The 18,541-nt window shown below is 35.6% G+C and overlaps 1 protein-coding gene across 2 annotated transcripts in view; it reads left to right on the forward strand.

Annotated features, from left to right (window-relative positions):
• The window catches only part of LOC110461337 (beta-adrenergic receptor kinase 2-like), a 119,116-nt gene that overhangs the window by 81,061 nt on the left and 19,514 nt on the right, over positions 1-18,541 (forward strand). For both annotated transcript variants that reach the window (XM_021514774.1, XM_021514775.1), the window contains exons 4-7: positions 5,335-5,436; positions 6,933-7,019; positions 10,211-10,272; positions 12,844-12,895. In XM_021514774.1, coding sequence (XP_021370449.1) covers positions 5,335-5,436; positions 6,933-7,019; positions 10,211-10,272; positions 12,844-12,895 — 303 coding nt within the window. The remainder of the gene's footprint in view (positions 1-5,334; positions 5,437-6,932; positions 7,020-10,210; positions 10,273-12,843; positions 12,896-18,541) is intronic.

Genomic DNA, 18,541 nt, shown 5'->3' on the forward strand with positions numbered 1-18,541 from the left:
TATACAACTGTTCAAAAGAATTTTTTCCTTTCTTTTTTAACTTGCATGAGAGACAGGGGAGATAATTCTGTGGTCCAGTCTATCCTATCATTGGTAGTTATATATAACAGGAGTTCCTAGTTTTAAACCATGCCACTTCAAATTATGGGCCCTTATAAGTTATGGATTATTGCTATCATACATCATTATACAAAGACAGATTTTTTGAATCATAGAATCAGTAGTCTAAGAAAGAGGAAGATTTTATAAGGAACTGTGAATCCACATCATGTCTGTTGCCGAAGGGGACACAATTTCTTATTGGATCACGATGTCACAATGGAAGATGACGTCGCAAAGCATTAATTGTGACGTGGTTTTACAATGCAAAGGTTGACCAATCAAACCATGTCCAGGATGTAACCCACTACTGGGTAACCAAAAATGTTTACCAACTCCTAGCAAGTTAATCAGATAAGTCGAGAGAGAGGAAACCTGTTGTGGTGTCGGGAGAAACAGACTTCTATCGTGTTGTGGTCATGATGGGGAATTACTTCTAGCATATCTCGTGAAAAGAACCTTAATTTTATCACAATTGTATTTAGATTTGTTTATCATGCATATCATATAAATTCACAAAAGTCACTTATCAGAGATTTCAACTGTTCCTCTGTAAGCATCTGTTATGAGTTGCAGCAGTTTTGACGTCATTGACGTGTATACAAACACATCCTCGTGTATTTTATCTATAAGACTAGCCGTTTGACATGCACAAACCAAATAATGATGTGTTGCATATTCAGCGATTGTTATTGAGATACCTAGACAATTCCTGCATTTTATGTAAATATAGGGAAGCCGCTTCCAAGAGGAATATTTATATATATGCTTGTAATACTTTACAGAAATAACCATTATTCTCGGAATAAGGGGCCCGCTGTCCTGATGTAGTCAACACAAGTAACATACAATGTATCATGGAGATGGGATAATTCAAACTAATTTGATAATCTGGATAATATATAAATGATATTATATATCATTTGATGTACATCGTTGAGGGATAATTCTGGAGGGGGCCATGGGGCCATCGACCCTTCAAAGCTGTAATTGACCCCTCCAGGTTCATATTTCTTTTAATTTTACATTGATATTGGCTAAAAATTGCTGAAATGGACGACTGCTCTCAAATCCAGGATATGAGAAAGGCATGTCCATCAATTCAGTGTCATCACACCTATACCGCCTATTTGGTAATGGAATTGATCAAACTATATCATCACAGAGTTCAGGCATCAGAGAAGATGTTGAATGAGTTTATTTTTTTTAGGATTTTAAGGTCAAATCCTAGGTCACTGTCACTGTAATAGAAAATATTCTTTCATTTTCAAATAGGATTTTGATTTAAATGTAATCAAAGGTCAAAAGGTCAAATATGAAACGACCTTTGATAATTCATATTTCAGGTTGCACAGTTCCTTCACTGTTAATGTTTATAGGAAATTGTCGTCAATGAACATAATTTTTATGTAGAGATGGGATCATTTAATGACTTCATTTTCTGTAAAGATGCAGATAGTTACGTTTTCAGGAGTCTGTATAAATATTTGCGTATTGTTTTAAATTTTGTGTGACTCAACATCTCAAATTTTATAGTTCAGTGAAATATGATGATTGCTGTACATGATTTTCACTAATCATGTACGAAATATAACAAACAGGTAGGTCGGCTTATCAAAGCTATTTCCCTAGAGTGCCTACCTCTTTGTGCATGCTACCATCTGTAGTACTGATACACCTCCATGACTTTTTACAAATAGCACTGTACATTTCAGAATCTTGCACTTGTTAAAAACTGAGTCGCCTAATGGATCATTGATGGACCTTTCCATATTATCAGGCAACAATTGGAATGTAAACAACCTTGAAGAATTTCATGTTTGTATTGTTAGCACATGCAGTGTATCTGATGTGAAATAGAGGAAGAACTATTTATGTCAATGTGACCAAAACTCTACTGAATAGTAGAGGTGGAATGCCCAAACCCTTCACCTGTCTGAATAGTAGAGGTGGAATGTCCAAACCCTTCACCTGTCTGAATGGTAGAGGTGGAATGCCCAAACCCTTTACCTGTCTGAATAGTAAAGGTGGAATGCCCAAACCCTTCACCTGTCTGAATAGTAGAATGGAATGCCCAAACCCTTCCACCTGTCTGAATAGTAGAGTTGAATGCCCAAACCCTTCACCTGTCTGAATGGTAGAGGTGGATAGCCCAAACCCTTCCCCTGTCTGAATAGTAGAGTGGAATGCCCAAACCCTCCCTTCACCTGTCTGAATAGTAAAGGTGGAATGCCCAAACCCTTTACCGGTCTGAATAGTATAGGTGGAATGACCAAACCCTTTACCTGTCTGAATAGTAGAGGTGGAATGCCCAAACCCTTCACCTGTCTGAATGGTAGAGGTGGAATGCCCAAACCCTTCACCTGTCTGATGTTTTCTGTACTGCTGTCATTAGTTGTGAAGCGATCGTAAGTTCTACATCTGATGTTGACTCGCTGCTGAAGACTCTCAAAGACTGTCACAAACTTTTCTAGACAATTAACATTCATTATTATTGAGTACATGGACAAGACTTCATACATAAGAAGTGTGTCTCGTCGTTGCATTATTGACTCAATTACACAACCAAATAGATTGGGATGCCTACCCCGGCCTTTGTATTTTCTCTCCTAAAATCTGCTCACAATTTGCTTCTCAACTCTCTGGATTACTCAATGTCTCGAAATTCTTGTTCGCATACACTGGTAAAACTCTTCCACATAAATAACACTTCGGCACAGACATCCAAAATATGAGCAATTGAATTTTGATGACTCATCATGTATTACTAGTCCATTCAAACACACACAAAACATTTGTTAGCTAGTTTTTGAAAATAATCTTCCTAGAGGTGTGTTTTAACCATATAATGGTTGAGTATCTGTTGAATTCATCTGATGATAATAGTATGAAAGGACTTTTAAGATAGCTGTTCAAAAAACGTTATTCACCCGACAACAACATTTATCATTGTTGTTGGTCTTTTCAGGTAGTAGGGTTTTTAGAAATTATCCCCAATATTGTTGCAGAAAAATATAAGGATGTCACATGACTTTGTGGTGCAGAAGGTAAGCTCCCTGTTTTCTATTCAAAAGATCAGGAGTTGGAATCACCATAGTGAACAAGTTTTTTGTGAAAATGGTGTCCATTGTGGTGAATACATTTCTTTTGTAATGCTGTATTTCGGGAAATCTTCGCCCTTCAATGTAAAATCCATTTTTGCCCAATATTAGATAAGCCATTCACCCTCATAACGGAGGGCAAAACTCAAACTGCAACGAAAAGTCCCCAGTATACAGTATATGGCTGTTTGTGATGATAAACAGGAAAGCAACTATATGTCAGTAAACAAAACCACTAGGAAATGCTGACTACCCTAAGTTTAGGTTGTTGCTGTTTTAAGTATTTCACACTGTGACATTATGCTGATAGGTTTGTTGTCCTTGATCTTGCAAGTTATTCGCATTGTTTTCAAATTAAATTACGACTGAGATTAACTTTTGCCAACATGACTGAAGAATTCTCGGTTTGTTGAATTTAATTTGTTGATTGGCTTAATATTTTCGTGTATGCATTATAAAGATTTGGTCGTCAGAATGTTTTGAAAAATTAATGAATTTGCAAAGCTTTTAATCCTCTGACACTTTCATTAGGTTATCATTTTAGCAGGAGTGTGAGATGGCAAGATTACTGAAACATTTTAATACAAAAAGGAAATACTGGTTAGGTTTACTTGGGACAACTGGATGCATGGTGGCTTATTCAATGAGACTTGACCTCAATTTATATTAGGCTTGATTTTATTTCAGGAGATGTTGCAAAAAGCTTTCCTATATAAATGCTTTATAAATGTTGTCATGATTTTTCTTAAATTTTCTTTTTAATCCTGAGGTATTCTTTCTGAATATGTAGAATGTACCAGAACCTTATCATGATTATCTTTTAAAAGTCATGGTACATACAGGCTGCATTAAAGACTTGTATATAGGGCCTTCCCAGTATGACCACAGATTTATATGATGTTCATAATAAATGACATAGTAAAAATTGCATACCGACACAATAAAACATACAAATAGGGAATGCTATTTCAAATCTCATAAAACAAGTAAAATAAATTCCTCCATAAATATACCAAATTTGAATGCAAATACAAGATGCACACAATCACACTCCCGAGTCTATTGCCCTATTCTCAAATCATGATTAAATCTAATTTTAAATCCTTTCAGAAACGTGCTAGTCACGATTTCTATTCCTCGAGGGCTAACCAGATATCTGAAATGTTCCAATCACTCTGGCTGCGTTTCACGGAAGACGTGGCCTGATGCGACGTACGGCTCTGTCTTTGAGGGGTTACAAAGCTACCAGTTCAAACAGATGAATAGTGCTACGGTATCCTTCAACTCCAGACATTGACGAATGAAACATATCTATAACTAACGTAAATCGGCCATTTGGACAGTAGATTTCGTATAGAGATAAACAATTCTGGTATATAGTATCAGCTGTCTGACTGATCTGGTACATCTTTTTATATATCTTAAAAGGAGTTTCTGAAAATGCTAGATTAACTTCTGTCCAATGGGAAATGTGTTTTTCCAACAGCCTGCTTCTTCTATGTTATAACTTTTAAGGTTTGTTTTGGCCCAGTGTTCTGATAAATATGAAGTTTTGTTGAATAATTATATAACTTTTAAGTTTGATTTGGCCAGCAGTGTTCTGATAAATACAAAGATTTGTTAACAAACATTAGACACTAGGCTTAGATACAGTGGTGAACTTCCCGGGATAGAGGTAATGGGACTGCATTTTGTCTGAATTAGATAAATATTGATGTTAGGCGCGCAGCTGACCGTCTTTTCGTCTTAGACTGCATCCCCAGAGTTCGGGAAAGACGGAGTTCTATTCATTCACTTACCCAGCTGTACATGTACAGCTGTTAGTATATAATCTGTAGCAAAAAAGTTCAGATAAATGTTACTTAATAAGGAAGCCCCATCTCTCAATTACCCGCATCCTGCGCCCTTATTAGTTCAAATACGGTATATTGTCCAGATTAAATGAAGAGTCACACACAGTAGATAATATGCATTTCACCATGTAAGAATTTTCATGATGTTATTTTTTTTATCAAGAATGTTCTCACTTTCTGTCTTTACAGATTTCATTTCTTTTAACAGGAATGTTCTCACTTTCTGTTTTTACAGATTTCATTTCTTTTAACAAGAATGTTCTCACTTTCTGTCTTTTCAGATCAAACGCTTTGAGAAATTAGAATCTGATGAAGAAAGAATAAAGTTAGGAAAAGATATTTACGACCAATTTATCATGAAGGAATTGTTATCACAATCACATGTGAGTATTGAATTGTCCTCTTGTTGTATAATGTATTGTAGAAACACAGGTTCTTGTCACAATTTACATTTATACCTATGTGATGCCTCCTGCGTAAACATACTGTATAGCAAGTAAGTTACTAAGTGTATATTTTGCAATCCATAGATAAAAAGAATAAATTGTGACCAGATCCTGTGATTGTAAGGTAAGGCTATATGCTACCTAACTCTGACGTTAGTGTCCTACCTTAAAGAGTTCAATATTACGAAACCTCTTAATTGTGTTAAATTGGACCAGGTTGAATAAGATGATTACTCGTTTAAAAGGTACGCAAGAAACACTGTATATTTATAGTGGTAAGGTAAATCTGAAATATAATATAAATTTAGATTTAAAGTAATATTTTAACCAGATTAAACTCTCACTCAAATCGCAAATTCAAAAGTAACCTATACTATATCCTGTTTCTATTGTGGCACTCTTGTGTCCAATTATACTACTAAGATGTTGATAAATTAACTCATTCACCCATGAAGACACATTTGAACTCCTCCAATTCAAAGGTTGGAATAGTTCATTATGAAATTTCAGGGGTGAATGAGTTAAGTCTCTTTGTTCCAAGTTGTTCAAGGCCTGGTTAGCTTAACAAACATTTAGCACAATATTTCATCCAGCATATTTTCAGATATATTTGAATTAAAAACTATACAACTTTCTATTTAAGGATTCATTATTACCATCCAAAAATTAAAAAAATACTCAGATTGATACATTTTGAGATATTTCAGAAAAAGATTGTTTTGAAAATATTAATTTATAACTCAATAGGTTAATCAGACTTTGAACACATGGGCTTAAGTTTTGATCAATTTGGAAGAAAAAGGAAACATTCATGATTGCATTTAGACAAATAGTGAAATCCCGACACTGAAATCTGTAAATTGTGATAGCTTGTCCTTTGACATGAAAGACCTTCACTCTATTGATTCGAGTTTGACCTACATACCAGCTAAGTCTTTGTAAGGAGCCAGACAGACTCAGCCTTTGTGATTCTGTGACTCCGAGGCTGCTGTGCATATGTAACATGACATTAGATGACCACCGGGTGACAATTTGCCATTGTCTTACCACCAAATCTGGTATTGTAGAAGACAAGAGAAGCGTGCGTAAAGACTAAATTTTAAAGCGTTTACAATGCCTTCTTTAACAGTCAAAAATATTTTTACTGTGTATATATAATAATTACCTAGCAATAAGCCCAGACCTATAAATAAGCCTGCCCATTTGTGTCGGAACGTATGTGTTGGCCCCCCCTGGGCTTATTACAGGATACGTGCCGTAGCACATTGTTGTATCTTAGTACATATAATAAATTTGAGACCCATCTTACCTTTTGGTTCTGTCATTAACAGGAAATCAAGATATTGTTATTTCATACCTGTTAATAATAAATCAGGGTTAATAAAAATAAAAATTGACATCATTCTAAGTCAATATCTGTATCTTTATTTCAGACCTATTCGAAAGCAGCTGTGGACCATGTACAAGAGGCATTAACAGCTGCACAAAGAACTAAAAGTCTATCATCAAATATTTTTGAGGTGTGTGTTGTACGGCTCAGTCGTAGTGTGTGCAGTCAATATTTTATTGGGTCAAGAGTTAAATTGTATATCACTTTTATACATTTTTTTACGACATCTTAAAATTCAATACGACGTCGTTTATACAGGTTGTTTTATTTGTTCAGTTCCAGATCCAACAAGTTTTGACTGTATTTAAAAACTGTTTATTTATTGTTGTTTTTTAAATATTTTCCTTTAAGACACATCAAACAATTCTAAAACACCCTACCCTACAATTAAAATAATTAGTTCTATTAAATGTGGCATATTTCAAATTAAGTGATTGTATTAAAGAAAAAAATACATAATACAATAATCTGAGGCAATCCAAAGTAAATCAACTTTGCAATGTTTTAAGATGGGGTTTTTTCAGCATTGATTTAAACTTGCAGCTATTACAGTCAGCCAATCTTGGTTTTGGGTCATATTTTAGTTTATATACGGCAGAGAAGTAGTTCCAACATTGTTGACAATAAGGTTGCCAGACTTTCTGAGCAATCTGTTCCCTGATATCAGGACACAAGAAAATCATATATTAACCCTTACATTACATTAGAACCAAATGAAAATATAATAGGATTTAATATAACTAACATTAAAAAATTAATAATCCCGTCGTCTAGCTTAAAGCAAAGGCTGACTTCACACTGACCGCGTTGCTGACCAATGGTACTGAGTGAACCATCAGATATACCTGTATTTTACAGATTATTCAAAATGTTTCATAAACCATAATTCTGAATTTTCAGTGATCTTGGATGTCGTGATTAAATTACACGCAATATTTCAAATATAACTATTCAGGGTGTTAATTTATAAAGGTGTGATATGTATAGAAGTGTCTGCTTTTCACAAGAATACATCCGTGGGAAATTAATTATTTTGACGACAGGATCGACTTTTATAGGTGATCATAGGTATATTTAGATATTCTGACGATAATGATGCAGATCTGAGTTCAAAAACAGATTATGTACCATATTTATTGTAATAAATGCCCTTTTCGACACATTTATGTGTGATTTTCTAGTAGAAGTCAAAAGCTAATAAAATCAGGTATTAAGGAAAAGATAACCATGTTTTCAACCTTGGAATATGTAATTACAGGTGAAATACCAAGTCCAGTATACAGGTTAGCACAGGGTCTTTACCCCTAAAATAATTCTGTTCTCTAGCTGCAATGGTTAAAGTCCAGTATACAGGTTAGCACAGGGTCTTTACCCCTAAAATAATTCTGTTCTCTAGCTGCAATGGTTAAAGTCCAGTTTACAGGTTAGCGCAGGGTCTTTACCCCTAAAATAATTCTGTTCTCTAGCTACAATGGTTTGCCATATGCATTTTGTCATTGGACTGAAACAAACAATACAAACATTCTTGCCAGAGTTTCACAAATATTCTTCAACTGAAAATTTCTTAGCTTCAGTTTTTGCACAGGAAAGATTTACTAAGACTTTCTCTTAAACTCCAGTAATGCTTTTCTGTAGAAAAAATATGTTCTTGAAGCTGGAATCTGACTGGATGTGTTAAATTGTTTAGGGATCCCCGTACCACGGCCAAAACCTGTCACTATGCATTGTAATTGTTGTTTCTAGCATGACTGAAGCTTGGATAGATTATCACTGAAAAGAGAGCTATACCCTGCGGGACTTTTTTATGAAAAACAATAAAGACAATATAAACAAAATATAATCACAAACATTGTTCTGGTGTAAAAGTTATGTGGGACTAAAGGGGCTGCGGTGGCCAAGTGGTTAAGGCATCTGACATTCTGCTTCCACTAGCCCTCCACCACTTGGTCGTGGTTCTAGACCTACGTGGGGCAGTCACTAGGTACTGGCCGTAGGTTGGTGCTTTTTATCCGGGAACTCTGGCTTTCATCCACCACCAAAATTTGGCACATTCTGAATGACTATAGCTGTAAATAGGACGTAAAACACAAACAAACCAAACCAAATGTGGGACTAGACAAGAATTTTAACCCTACACTTTAGGTTGTTATACTTCCACTCTAACCAACTGAGTGACCTGGTCAACCAAAGTGTCCTCGCATAGCTGTGCAGCTACAGTAATATCCAGTAGGAAATTAAGGGGAGGTAACTGTTTATAGGGAACACCACTACCATGGGACAGGGATCTTTAAACAAGGGTTCATTAATAGAGAAAAATATAAGTGTTAGTAGTTAAGACACAGAAATATTCTATTTCACGAGACTTCTAATGATTGTGTTTACTGCTATGGTTATTGCTATAAATAACACATCCAAATATTGCCGTTAGGTACTTTGGGTGTCGCACAATCATTCCTTAAAAGCGCAATTTACTGAATGTGTCAAAAGTTATGAATTGTATTAATACAAACTGTTTATGAAAGGAAGTGTTTATTTATGTAGGTTATTTGAGTTGTATCACTGTTGTAAACACCCAAGAGCATTGTTAACCCTTTCATCCCTATGAAACTTAAGTGGACTCTACCACGCATTGATCAGGATCAGTCCATTGTGATCAACAGTGGTGAGAGGGTTAAGGATGAAAAGAATTCATGTATATGTATTTGTAACCAGCTCCAAGTCATCTGAGTTATCTCCCCTTTTGATAATAGTTCCTGCTCCCCCCGGGGTGTTATTTAGAAAATATAGGGTAAATAAAATGTTTGTTTATGCTTGATCAACTGGTATGATTTCTTTGGTGTCATGGTTGACTGAACAATATATTAAAATGTTTTGAAAGGTTTTCTTTGTTGAGGTGTTAAACTAGGAGAGATAACACAATCATATAGCCTTCTGGTAATTCTTTTTTCGGGAATGTTTTAGGGACAAATGAACATAAACTGGTTCAATTGGCGTAACTTGCCGCAGAAAAAAATCAATAATATTGCACTTAACAATTTACTGTCTACTGACGTATGTCTTTTTAAATAAAAAATCTTCAAACTGACACATTTATGACTTTTAAAATGCTTTAAATAAACGAGATGACGTCTTTTCCCAATTGTCATGAAATTCAGACCACAGCAAATAGCGTAGCTGTTTTAAAAGAGATCTGTAAAAAGTATATCTCAGGCAAAATTTTCATTACATTTTCGTTTCATAATTGTATTAGACTATCAATTGAATAAATTGATTGTGTTTATTAAATATTTCATATAATATTGATTTTTCTTTAACTTTCAGCCCTACATAGAAGAAATATGTAATTCCTTAAGATATCATATATTTGAGAAGTTTTTAGAAAGGTGAGTAATTATATCAAGCATTTGAGCTCCATCTATATACATGAGAGCTCTTTCCTCCCTCACTCACAGTTGCCCTAGGCACCCCCAGACAGACATCGTCATCGTACGATCTTAGCTGTTGTTGCGATGGAAAAATCATTCTGACCAGACAATAGAACCCTGTTGTGTCAAAGTTGTTATAACTACCAAAGAAAAAAACTTCACATAAACTTAACCCTTTCATCCCTATGTTACTTGAGTAGACTCTACCATGCATTGATATGGATGAGTCCATTATGGTCTACAGTGGTGAAAGGGGTAAGATTGTTATGTTTACTGAGATAAAACGCAATAGTCACCTTGAGTCAATCAAAATGTGAAGTATCCGGGAGATGCACAGCATGCTGTTTGCAAAAGTCAAGTGTCCAAAGGAATTTCCCTGCATATTTGATCTGGTGTCCTATGTTATTGTAAGCCACTATTATAGGTCACCTTGGATTTCTCATGCTTATATACTCACACTTGGTAAACTGTGTAGGAGGGCAAAGAGGAGCAGCCTTAACGGTTTTGGACACTGTCCAGTAAAAGTTGAAGTCGCTGCTGATAGAGATGAAACTTCACATAATTGATGACTGCACAAAGTTCAGACTTGTTGCATTATTCATTTTAATTAAGTTAAAGTTAGTTTCAAATATAGGAGCCGATAGAGTTCCTCTACACTGGACTCAAAAATCAAATAATTGTATAATATAACTTTAAAGTTCATTGTTTATTACATTTGCCCTATAGTTATAATAAAGCTCTTCATTCTGCCAAAGTTTATCTATTCTGTTCATGAAAGTGTTGATATTTGGAGCAGATACAACGTCCTCCGGAAGTTACTTTGGTAACTTCTAGTTACTCTAAAGAAAAAGGAAAAAATCCTATCAATTTCCAGTGCATGGTTTGTCATAGGTCAAGGTCACTGTTACTCAAATAACGATGTCCTTCAAGGATCTCAATTTCAGGAGAAATGATTGCTTAAAGCTTAGTATTTGAGTTGTCCTAAAGTGGTAGAAGACCCGGTGGGCCTATTTGTTTGTGATGTGGTTCATCAAAGGTCAAGGACAGTGTTACTGGAACCTAAATAATTTAGAACCTATCATCCAATGAAATGTTGGCACCTGTTCAGACATCACAACTACACTCAAATTTTGTTACCTTAAGCTCTGTTAAAACAAACTAATGCATTCCTTGAAGTAAAAATTCTGATCCCATCATACGTTTAGCTGTAAAAGTAAACAGATTCTGCTCGTCCCAAAATATTTTCCTGATCTTGAATTTTGAATCGGTAACACTGACCTTGACCTTTGATGAACCCCACCTCAAATGAATAGGCCCTCCGCGTCTTCTACCCCTTTCTAACTTTTTAAAGCACAGCCTCCTCCTCATGACAATCGTTGATGTATCAATAATAAATGTTTCTTTGGGGATTTTTGTGGGTATAAGCTGCACCTGCGGGAGGCTCTTTCTCGTTAAGATAATCTGCAGTGAGTGATTCGTTCACCTTGGTGTTAATTTGACAGAATTATGTAATGTTCTAGATCTACACTAACTATATTAGATAGTTTTTACAAAGCTGTCAGATTGTAAGTGATTCTCTGTTTTGTTTTTGTAGGCATAAAAGTTGTTGGATGATACACAAAACGTCTGTTTGCATTCCGTGATTATAATTTTTAAGAGGTTTTTACTTCTGAAAATATATGTTATCTGTACCGATTTCCCTTCACTGGTTTTTGATTTCCCGTTCCTTACGGTCAAACTTAATTTGTAGTCGAATTGTTTAATCTCGCGAAAACAAGAGAGAAAAAAGTTTTTTGTTATCTTTTCATTCGTGTATTTTGTGTCTCCATCAATTTTGTTAGGTATGTGCTTACAGTAATTAAACAATGGTATTATATCTAAGCACAAGATCAGAGTTCTCTATTGTTTGAGATTAAGTTTCAAAAACTGTTTTATGTACCTAGCAACACTGATTATTGAGGAATGCCATAGAAAAAACCTGTTTTTCAACATTGGCATCACCTATACCTGAAAGGTACCAGGGCTCGTATTCATGAAAATGTACTCGCGCTCAAACTCAACTTCTGTGCTCCCAAGCTGAATTCCTTGTTCCGGTGATATATAAATAAAAATTGATTTAGCCAATGATTTTCAAGAATATTGGCGAGACTCAAAACCTATTACATTTGTTCTTTTGACAATGTCACATGATTTAAGCTTAGGCGCAAGGAAGTTGTTTGAGCATGGAACTCACGCTTGAGCATGAGAACGGTTTCATTAATACAGGGCCAGGTACAGTAGATGTTTTAAAATGTCTTTATGCCTGCAGTTTTTTTATGTCAGTTTTATTTATATGATATCTGTGGCAGCTTTTGACATTGAAATCAACCCATTTTGATACATTTTTTCCACCCACATATTTCTTTGAAAATAGGAAACTAAAGCTTGGCATACACAGTGTTGTAGGTATTAAGTAAAGCATAGAGGAATCTAATAACCTACATGTAAGGTTATAATGCTGTTGAATACGTATTCATTTCATTTTTTCAGTGAAAAGTACACAAGATTTTGTCAATGGAAAAATCTAGAACTTAATATACAGGTGAGTGTTATTTTCACAAGGTTTTGTCCTGATTAGAAAAAATTAATGTACAGGTCCTTAAAGGTATTGGTGTTGAAATGTACAGTATAACATGCTATTGGAATGATCTTGGTTTTGAAATGTGAATAATTTAATATTGACTATTTAATAAGAATGTTACAACATAAAAATCATCTGTAAGCAAAAAGGTATTTTACACGATGACAAACCTGTAATTGCAGAAGAGCAATTGAGATAGTGGAAAAAAAAACGTAAAATTTTTGAAATAAAAAAACAAATTAGCAGATTTACTATTGCATGCATAAAATAGTTGTACTCACAAGTTCAGTTTTGCTGATACAAAAGATTGGTCAATTTGTACAAGTAGTTTCTTTGAAGAAATTATTGACTTGTAATGACGTGGAGTGGGGCGTTCATTATTTGCCTTTTCCTTCCTTGTGTATACGTCAATTGTCTTGGCTTGGTTTTGTGTTTAAATCCATTACTCTTATGCAAGAAGTCCAGCAGTCATTAGACTTAATGTAATACTACGTCTTAAGGAGTTTCTCTACCAATATTAAAGATGAAGGTCACTATGGCCTGGGCTTTACTCCAATTCTCTGATTACGACTGGATGGTTTAATTTTGCATTCTTTCATCGAAGTGGGAGCAGGCGAATATGTATGTTTTACAAAAATATTTCTAGTTTTCGATCTGATTTGATGATGAACATGCTCCTTGAATGATGAAATAACACATTCACTCCTTAAGTTTCATAATGAACTATATCAAAATGGTCGCTTAATAAGGGTGGTCACTTGAGCAGATTTGACTATTCCAACCATTGAATTGGAAGAGTTAAAATGTGTCTTAAGGTGTGAATGAGTTAATTAAGTTACAAGTTTTCGTGTTCTCTTTTGATCTGTATGTCCTTGTTTGACCTTGGCTGGTAATAGGACACTAAACAAGATAAACGTGCAGGTCTGCAGACTTCTTTATGAACTATCCTACTGTAAGTGGATGCATTACTCTAACAGGAAAATGATGTAGTGATTCTTATCGGAAAACACTAGTCACTTTCTTCAATTCTGATTGGTTATCCAAGGTGAAACAGTTTATCAATCGTCATGAAAGCAAAAATGTTCTTGTTTAAAAATTCATAAAGAAAGCAAGTTGTAATGTAAATTAAAAATCTGTCTTTAGTATATAGATAATACACGCAGTAGTATATACAATTGTTTGTTTGTTTGTCGGAGTCTCCTCTAGTTATTTTATATCTGAGTCACGACTCTGCAAAATTCCTAAAGAAACAGGTTGTAATATAAATTAAGGAATCTGTATTTAGCATATAGATAATACACCCAGTAGTGTATTTGTGCTCACCTACCAGTAATTGATACAGTTTGTTTGTTCGAGTCTGTTTCCTCGTTTGGTTTTATATCTGAGGTCATGACTCCCAGCGTCATGGTCGTTGAGAGTTTCCTTAAGCTGTGTCTGTCACAGTGAGCAACCTGTCCAGCGATGGAAAATCTGGCCTTGTAGTGTATTTATCTATGTTCAATGCTTGACCTTGACAGGGGCTAATCTGCAATCCAGCACTTCAGATGATAAAATAATCCTACAAATATCGGAATCTTTGTTACCAGCTAGTTTTTTTTATTATGAAAAAAAAAAACACCAAAAAAAACGAAGTTTCTTTTTCATAATACCTTAATGACTGACATTAAAGACATGTACAAGTCAAATAGCACTGGAACTAATGGTTCTGTTCAGAAAGGACAAGTGTCTTAATTACACAGGTTAAACTAACAAAAGTACATACAGTGTGACCTAGTGTAAGGTCTTATACAGGTTTCTAGATTACACAGGTTCAGTTTATAAAGTGTTCACAGATAGACCAACTGGCTGGCCTTGTTTATACAGGTTTCTTAATTACACAGGTTCTGATTTATAGCATCGTATTAAGGACTCTAAGTTGAATGTCTGATTTGTTCATCTGACAGTTCCATAGAGAAGAACTTACACTGAGAACATGTTCACAAAAAATTGCTGGAAAAAGAGACTATCATTTTGTTTCTAAGTCCATGCCCACTGATAAGCCCACCCCTCTTTATAAAATATATTTACTGATGATTGTCATGTATGGCTTTATCCATTTCTGCATGTACATTTAGTTTAAATATTTAAAAATTCTTTCCTTTGATAATGTTTAAGTTTCTGATCCCCTGGCCAGGAAGTCTATTGACTTTGAAGCATGCTTGTGAAGGATGCATGTTGTGTCCAACAGACAGATTGTGTGATTTATTTCACCGAACTCCTTAGGGTAGTTGCAGAAATGCCAAAATGATAAATGACCTGTAATGTTTGATGTATCAGAAACTACTCCCTGCAGGTCTTCATTGTGATACATGATCAATAATATCTGATGCATCAATTGTTCTTCGTAGGAACCATTCCCTGTATGAAATGTTTCCTGCATGAACTGTTCTCTGGTTCATTGATGTGTGAACCGTTCTCTGTATGAATTGTTCCATCCATTCGCTGTTCCCTGGTTCATTGATGTGTGAACCCTTCCCTGTATGAATTGTTCATGCATTATAACTGTGAAGAAAGCTCATTGATTTATACCCATATAAACTGTTTTCTGGTTCATTGATGTAAAAACTGTCCCTTGTATGAAGAGTTCTCTGTATTAATTGTTCATAGGTTCATTGATGTATGAACAGTTGCCTGTATTAACTGTTCCTGCTTTATTGATGTATGAACTGTTTCTTTTGTGACCCATTTTTTATCAATATTTATTTTTCTATGCATGAATCGTTTTTATATTATTTGTTCTGTACATGAACTGTTTCCTGGTTCATTGATGTATGAACCATTCCTTTTTTTAACCAATTCATTCATATATGAACTCTTCCTTGTATGAACCATTCCCTGCAGTTGTTAACTAAGCGTAACTGATTCCTTCTTGACATAACATCCAATGTATCTTCTCATATTTCTGAAATTTATTGATTAAAATTTTCTCGGAGAACTTGATTTGCTTTAATTGTATTCTGTAGAGGACGAATATGGTGCAATATGCCTAGCGAACAGATGTGTCTTTCTGTGTATGTAGCTTTTTTTAAGAATTTTCTCAAACAATTAAATTTTAATGCAGCTGCTACTTCAGATTGAAAGAATTGATTGAGGCTCTTCCTTCATAGAGTTAAAGAGTCAGGATTCCATTCTCTAATAATATTATTGCATTGATGACATCATTCTGTAGTGACTGCATTTTGTAGGGGAATGTTTCATAGTATATAGCAGGTTCTGTTTTCCCAGGACAATTTTGGTTCATATAGCATTTACTCCTGACACTGTTGGTTCATATAGCAAGTCTTTAACTCCTGACACTGTTGGTTCATATAGCAAGTCTTTAACTCCTGACACTGTTGGTTCATGTGGCAAGTCTTTTACTCCTGACACTATTGCTTCATATGGCAAGTCTTTAACTCCTGACACTGTTGGTTCATATGGCAAGTCTTTAACTCCTGACACTGTTGGTTCATATAGCAAATCTTTTACTCCTGACACTGTTGGTTCATATGGCAGGTCTTTTAATCCTCACACTGTTGGTTCATATAGCAAGTCTTTAGCTCCTGACACTGTTGGTTCATGTGGCAAGTCTTTTCCTCCTGACACTATTGCTTCATATGGCAAGTCTTTAACTCATGACACTGTTGGTTCATATAGCAGGTATTTTACTCCTGACACTGTTGGTTCATACGGCAGGTCTTTTTCTCCTGACACTGTTGGTTCATATGGCAGGTCTTTTACTCCTGACACTGTTCGTTCATAAAACAAGTCTTTTTCTCCTGACACTGTTGGTTCATATGGCAGGGCTTTTACTCCTGACACTGTTTGGTCATATGGCCTTTTTTTTTTACTCATGAAACTGTTGGTTCATATAGCAGGTCTTTTACTCTTGACACTGTTGGTTCATATGGCAGGTCTTTTAATCCTGACACTGTTGGTTCATATGGCAGGTCTTTAACTCTTGATAATGTTGGTTCATATGGCAGGTCTTTTACCCCCTACACTGTTGGTTCATATGGCCTTTTTTTTTTGCTCATGACACTGTTGGTTCATATAGCAGGTATTTTACTCCTGACACTGTTGGTTCATACGGCAGGGCTTTTACTCCTGACACTGTTGGGTCATATGGCCTTTTTTTTTACTCATGACACTGTTGGTTCATATAGCAGGTATTTTACTCCTGACACTGTTGGTTCATACGGCAGGGCTTTTACTCCTGACACTGTTGGTTCATATGTCCTTTTTTTTTTACTCATGACACTGTTGGTTCATATAGCAGGTATTTTACTCCTGACACTGTTGGTTCATATTGCAGGGCTTTTACTCCTGACACTGGTGGTTCATATGGCAGGGCTTTTACTCCTGACACTGTTGGTTCATATTGCAGGGCTTTTACTCCTGACACTGGTGGTTCATATGGCAGGGCTTTTACTCCTGACACTGTTGGTTCATACGGCAGGGCTTTTTCTCCTGACACTGTTGGTTCATATGGCCTTTTTTTTTTACTCATGACACTGTTGGTTCATATAGCAAGTCTTTTACTCCTGACACTGTTGGTTCATATAGCAGGTCTTTTACTCCTGACACTGTTGGTTCATATAGCAAGTCTTTTACTCCTAACACTGTTGGTTCATATAGCAAGTCTTTTACTCTTGACACTGTTGGTTCATATGGCAAGTCTTATACTCCTGACACTGTTGGTTCATATAGTAAGTCTTTTACTCCTGACACTGTTTGTTCATATAGCAGGTCTTTTACTCTTGACACTGTTGGTTCATATGGCAAGTCTTATACTCATGACTCTGTTGGTTCATATAGCAAGTCTTTTACTCCTGACTCTGTTGGTTCATATGGCAAGACTTATACTCCTGACACTGTGGGTTCATATGGCAAGTCTTTTACTCTTGATACTGTTGGTTCATATGGCAGGTCTTTTACTCTTGACTCTGTTGGTTCATATAGTAAGTCTTTTGCTCCTGACACTGTTTGTTCATATATCAGGTCTTTTACTCTTGACAATGTTGGTTCATATGGCAAGGCTTATACTCCTGACACTGTTCGTTCATATAGTAAGTCTTTTACTCTTGACACAGTTGGTTCATATGGCAAGTCTTTTACTCTTGATACTGTTGGTTCATATGGCAGGTCTTTTCATCTTGGCACTGTTGGTTCATATGGCAGGCCTTTTACTCCTGACGCTGTTGGTTCATATAGCAGGTCTTTTACTCTCGACGCTGTTGGGTCATATAGCAGGGCTTTTACTCTTGACACTGTGGGTTCATATGGCAAGTCTTATACTCCTGACACTGTTGGTTCATATGGCAAGTCTTTTACTCCTGACTCTGTTGGTTCATATAGCAGGTCTTTTACTCCTGACTCTGTTGGTTCATATAGCAGGCCTTTGTACCCAGGACACTGTTGGTTCATATAGCAAGACTTTTTACCCAGGACACTGTTGGATCATATGGCAGGACTTTTTACCCTAGACAGTATTGGTTCATATAGCAGGTCTTTTTAATCAGGACAATGTTGTTGAAACTGAAAGGACTTTTTACCTAGGAGGCAGTTGGTTTATATTCAAAGGCCTGC

This window comes from Mizuhopecten yessoensis, unplaced genomic scaffold (assembly GCF_002113885.1).
Source record: "Mizuhopecten yessoensis strain PY_sf001 unplaced genomic scaffold, ASM211388v2 scaffold10603, whole genome shotgun sequence".
NCBI classification, from domain to species: Eukaryota; Metazoa; Mollusca; class Bivalvia; order Pectinida; family Pectinidae; genus Mizuhopecten; species Mizuhopecten yessoensis.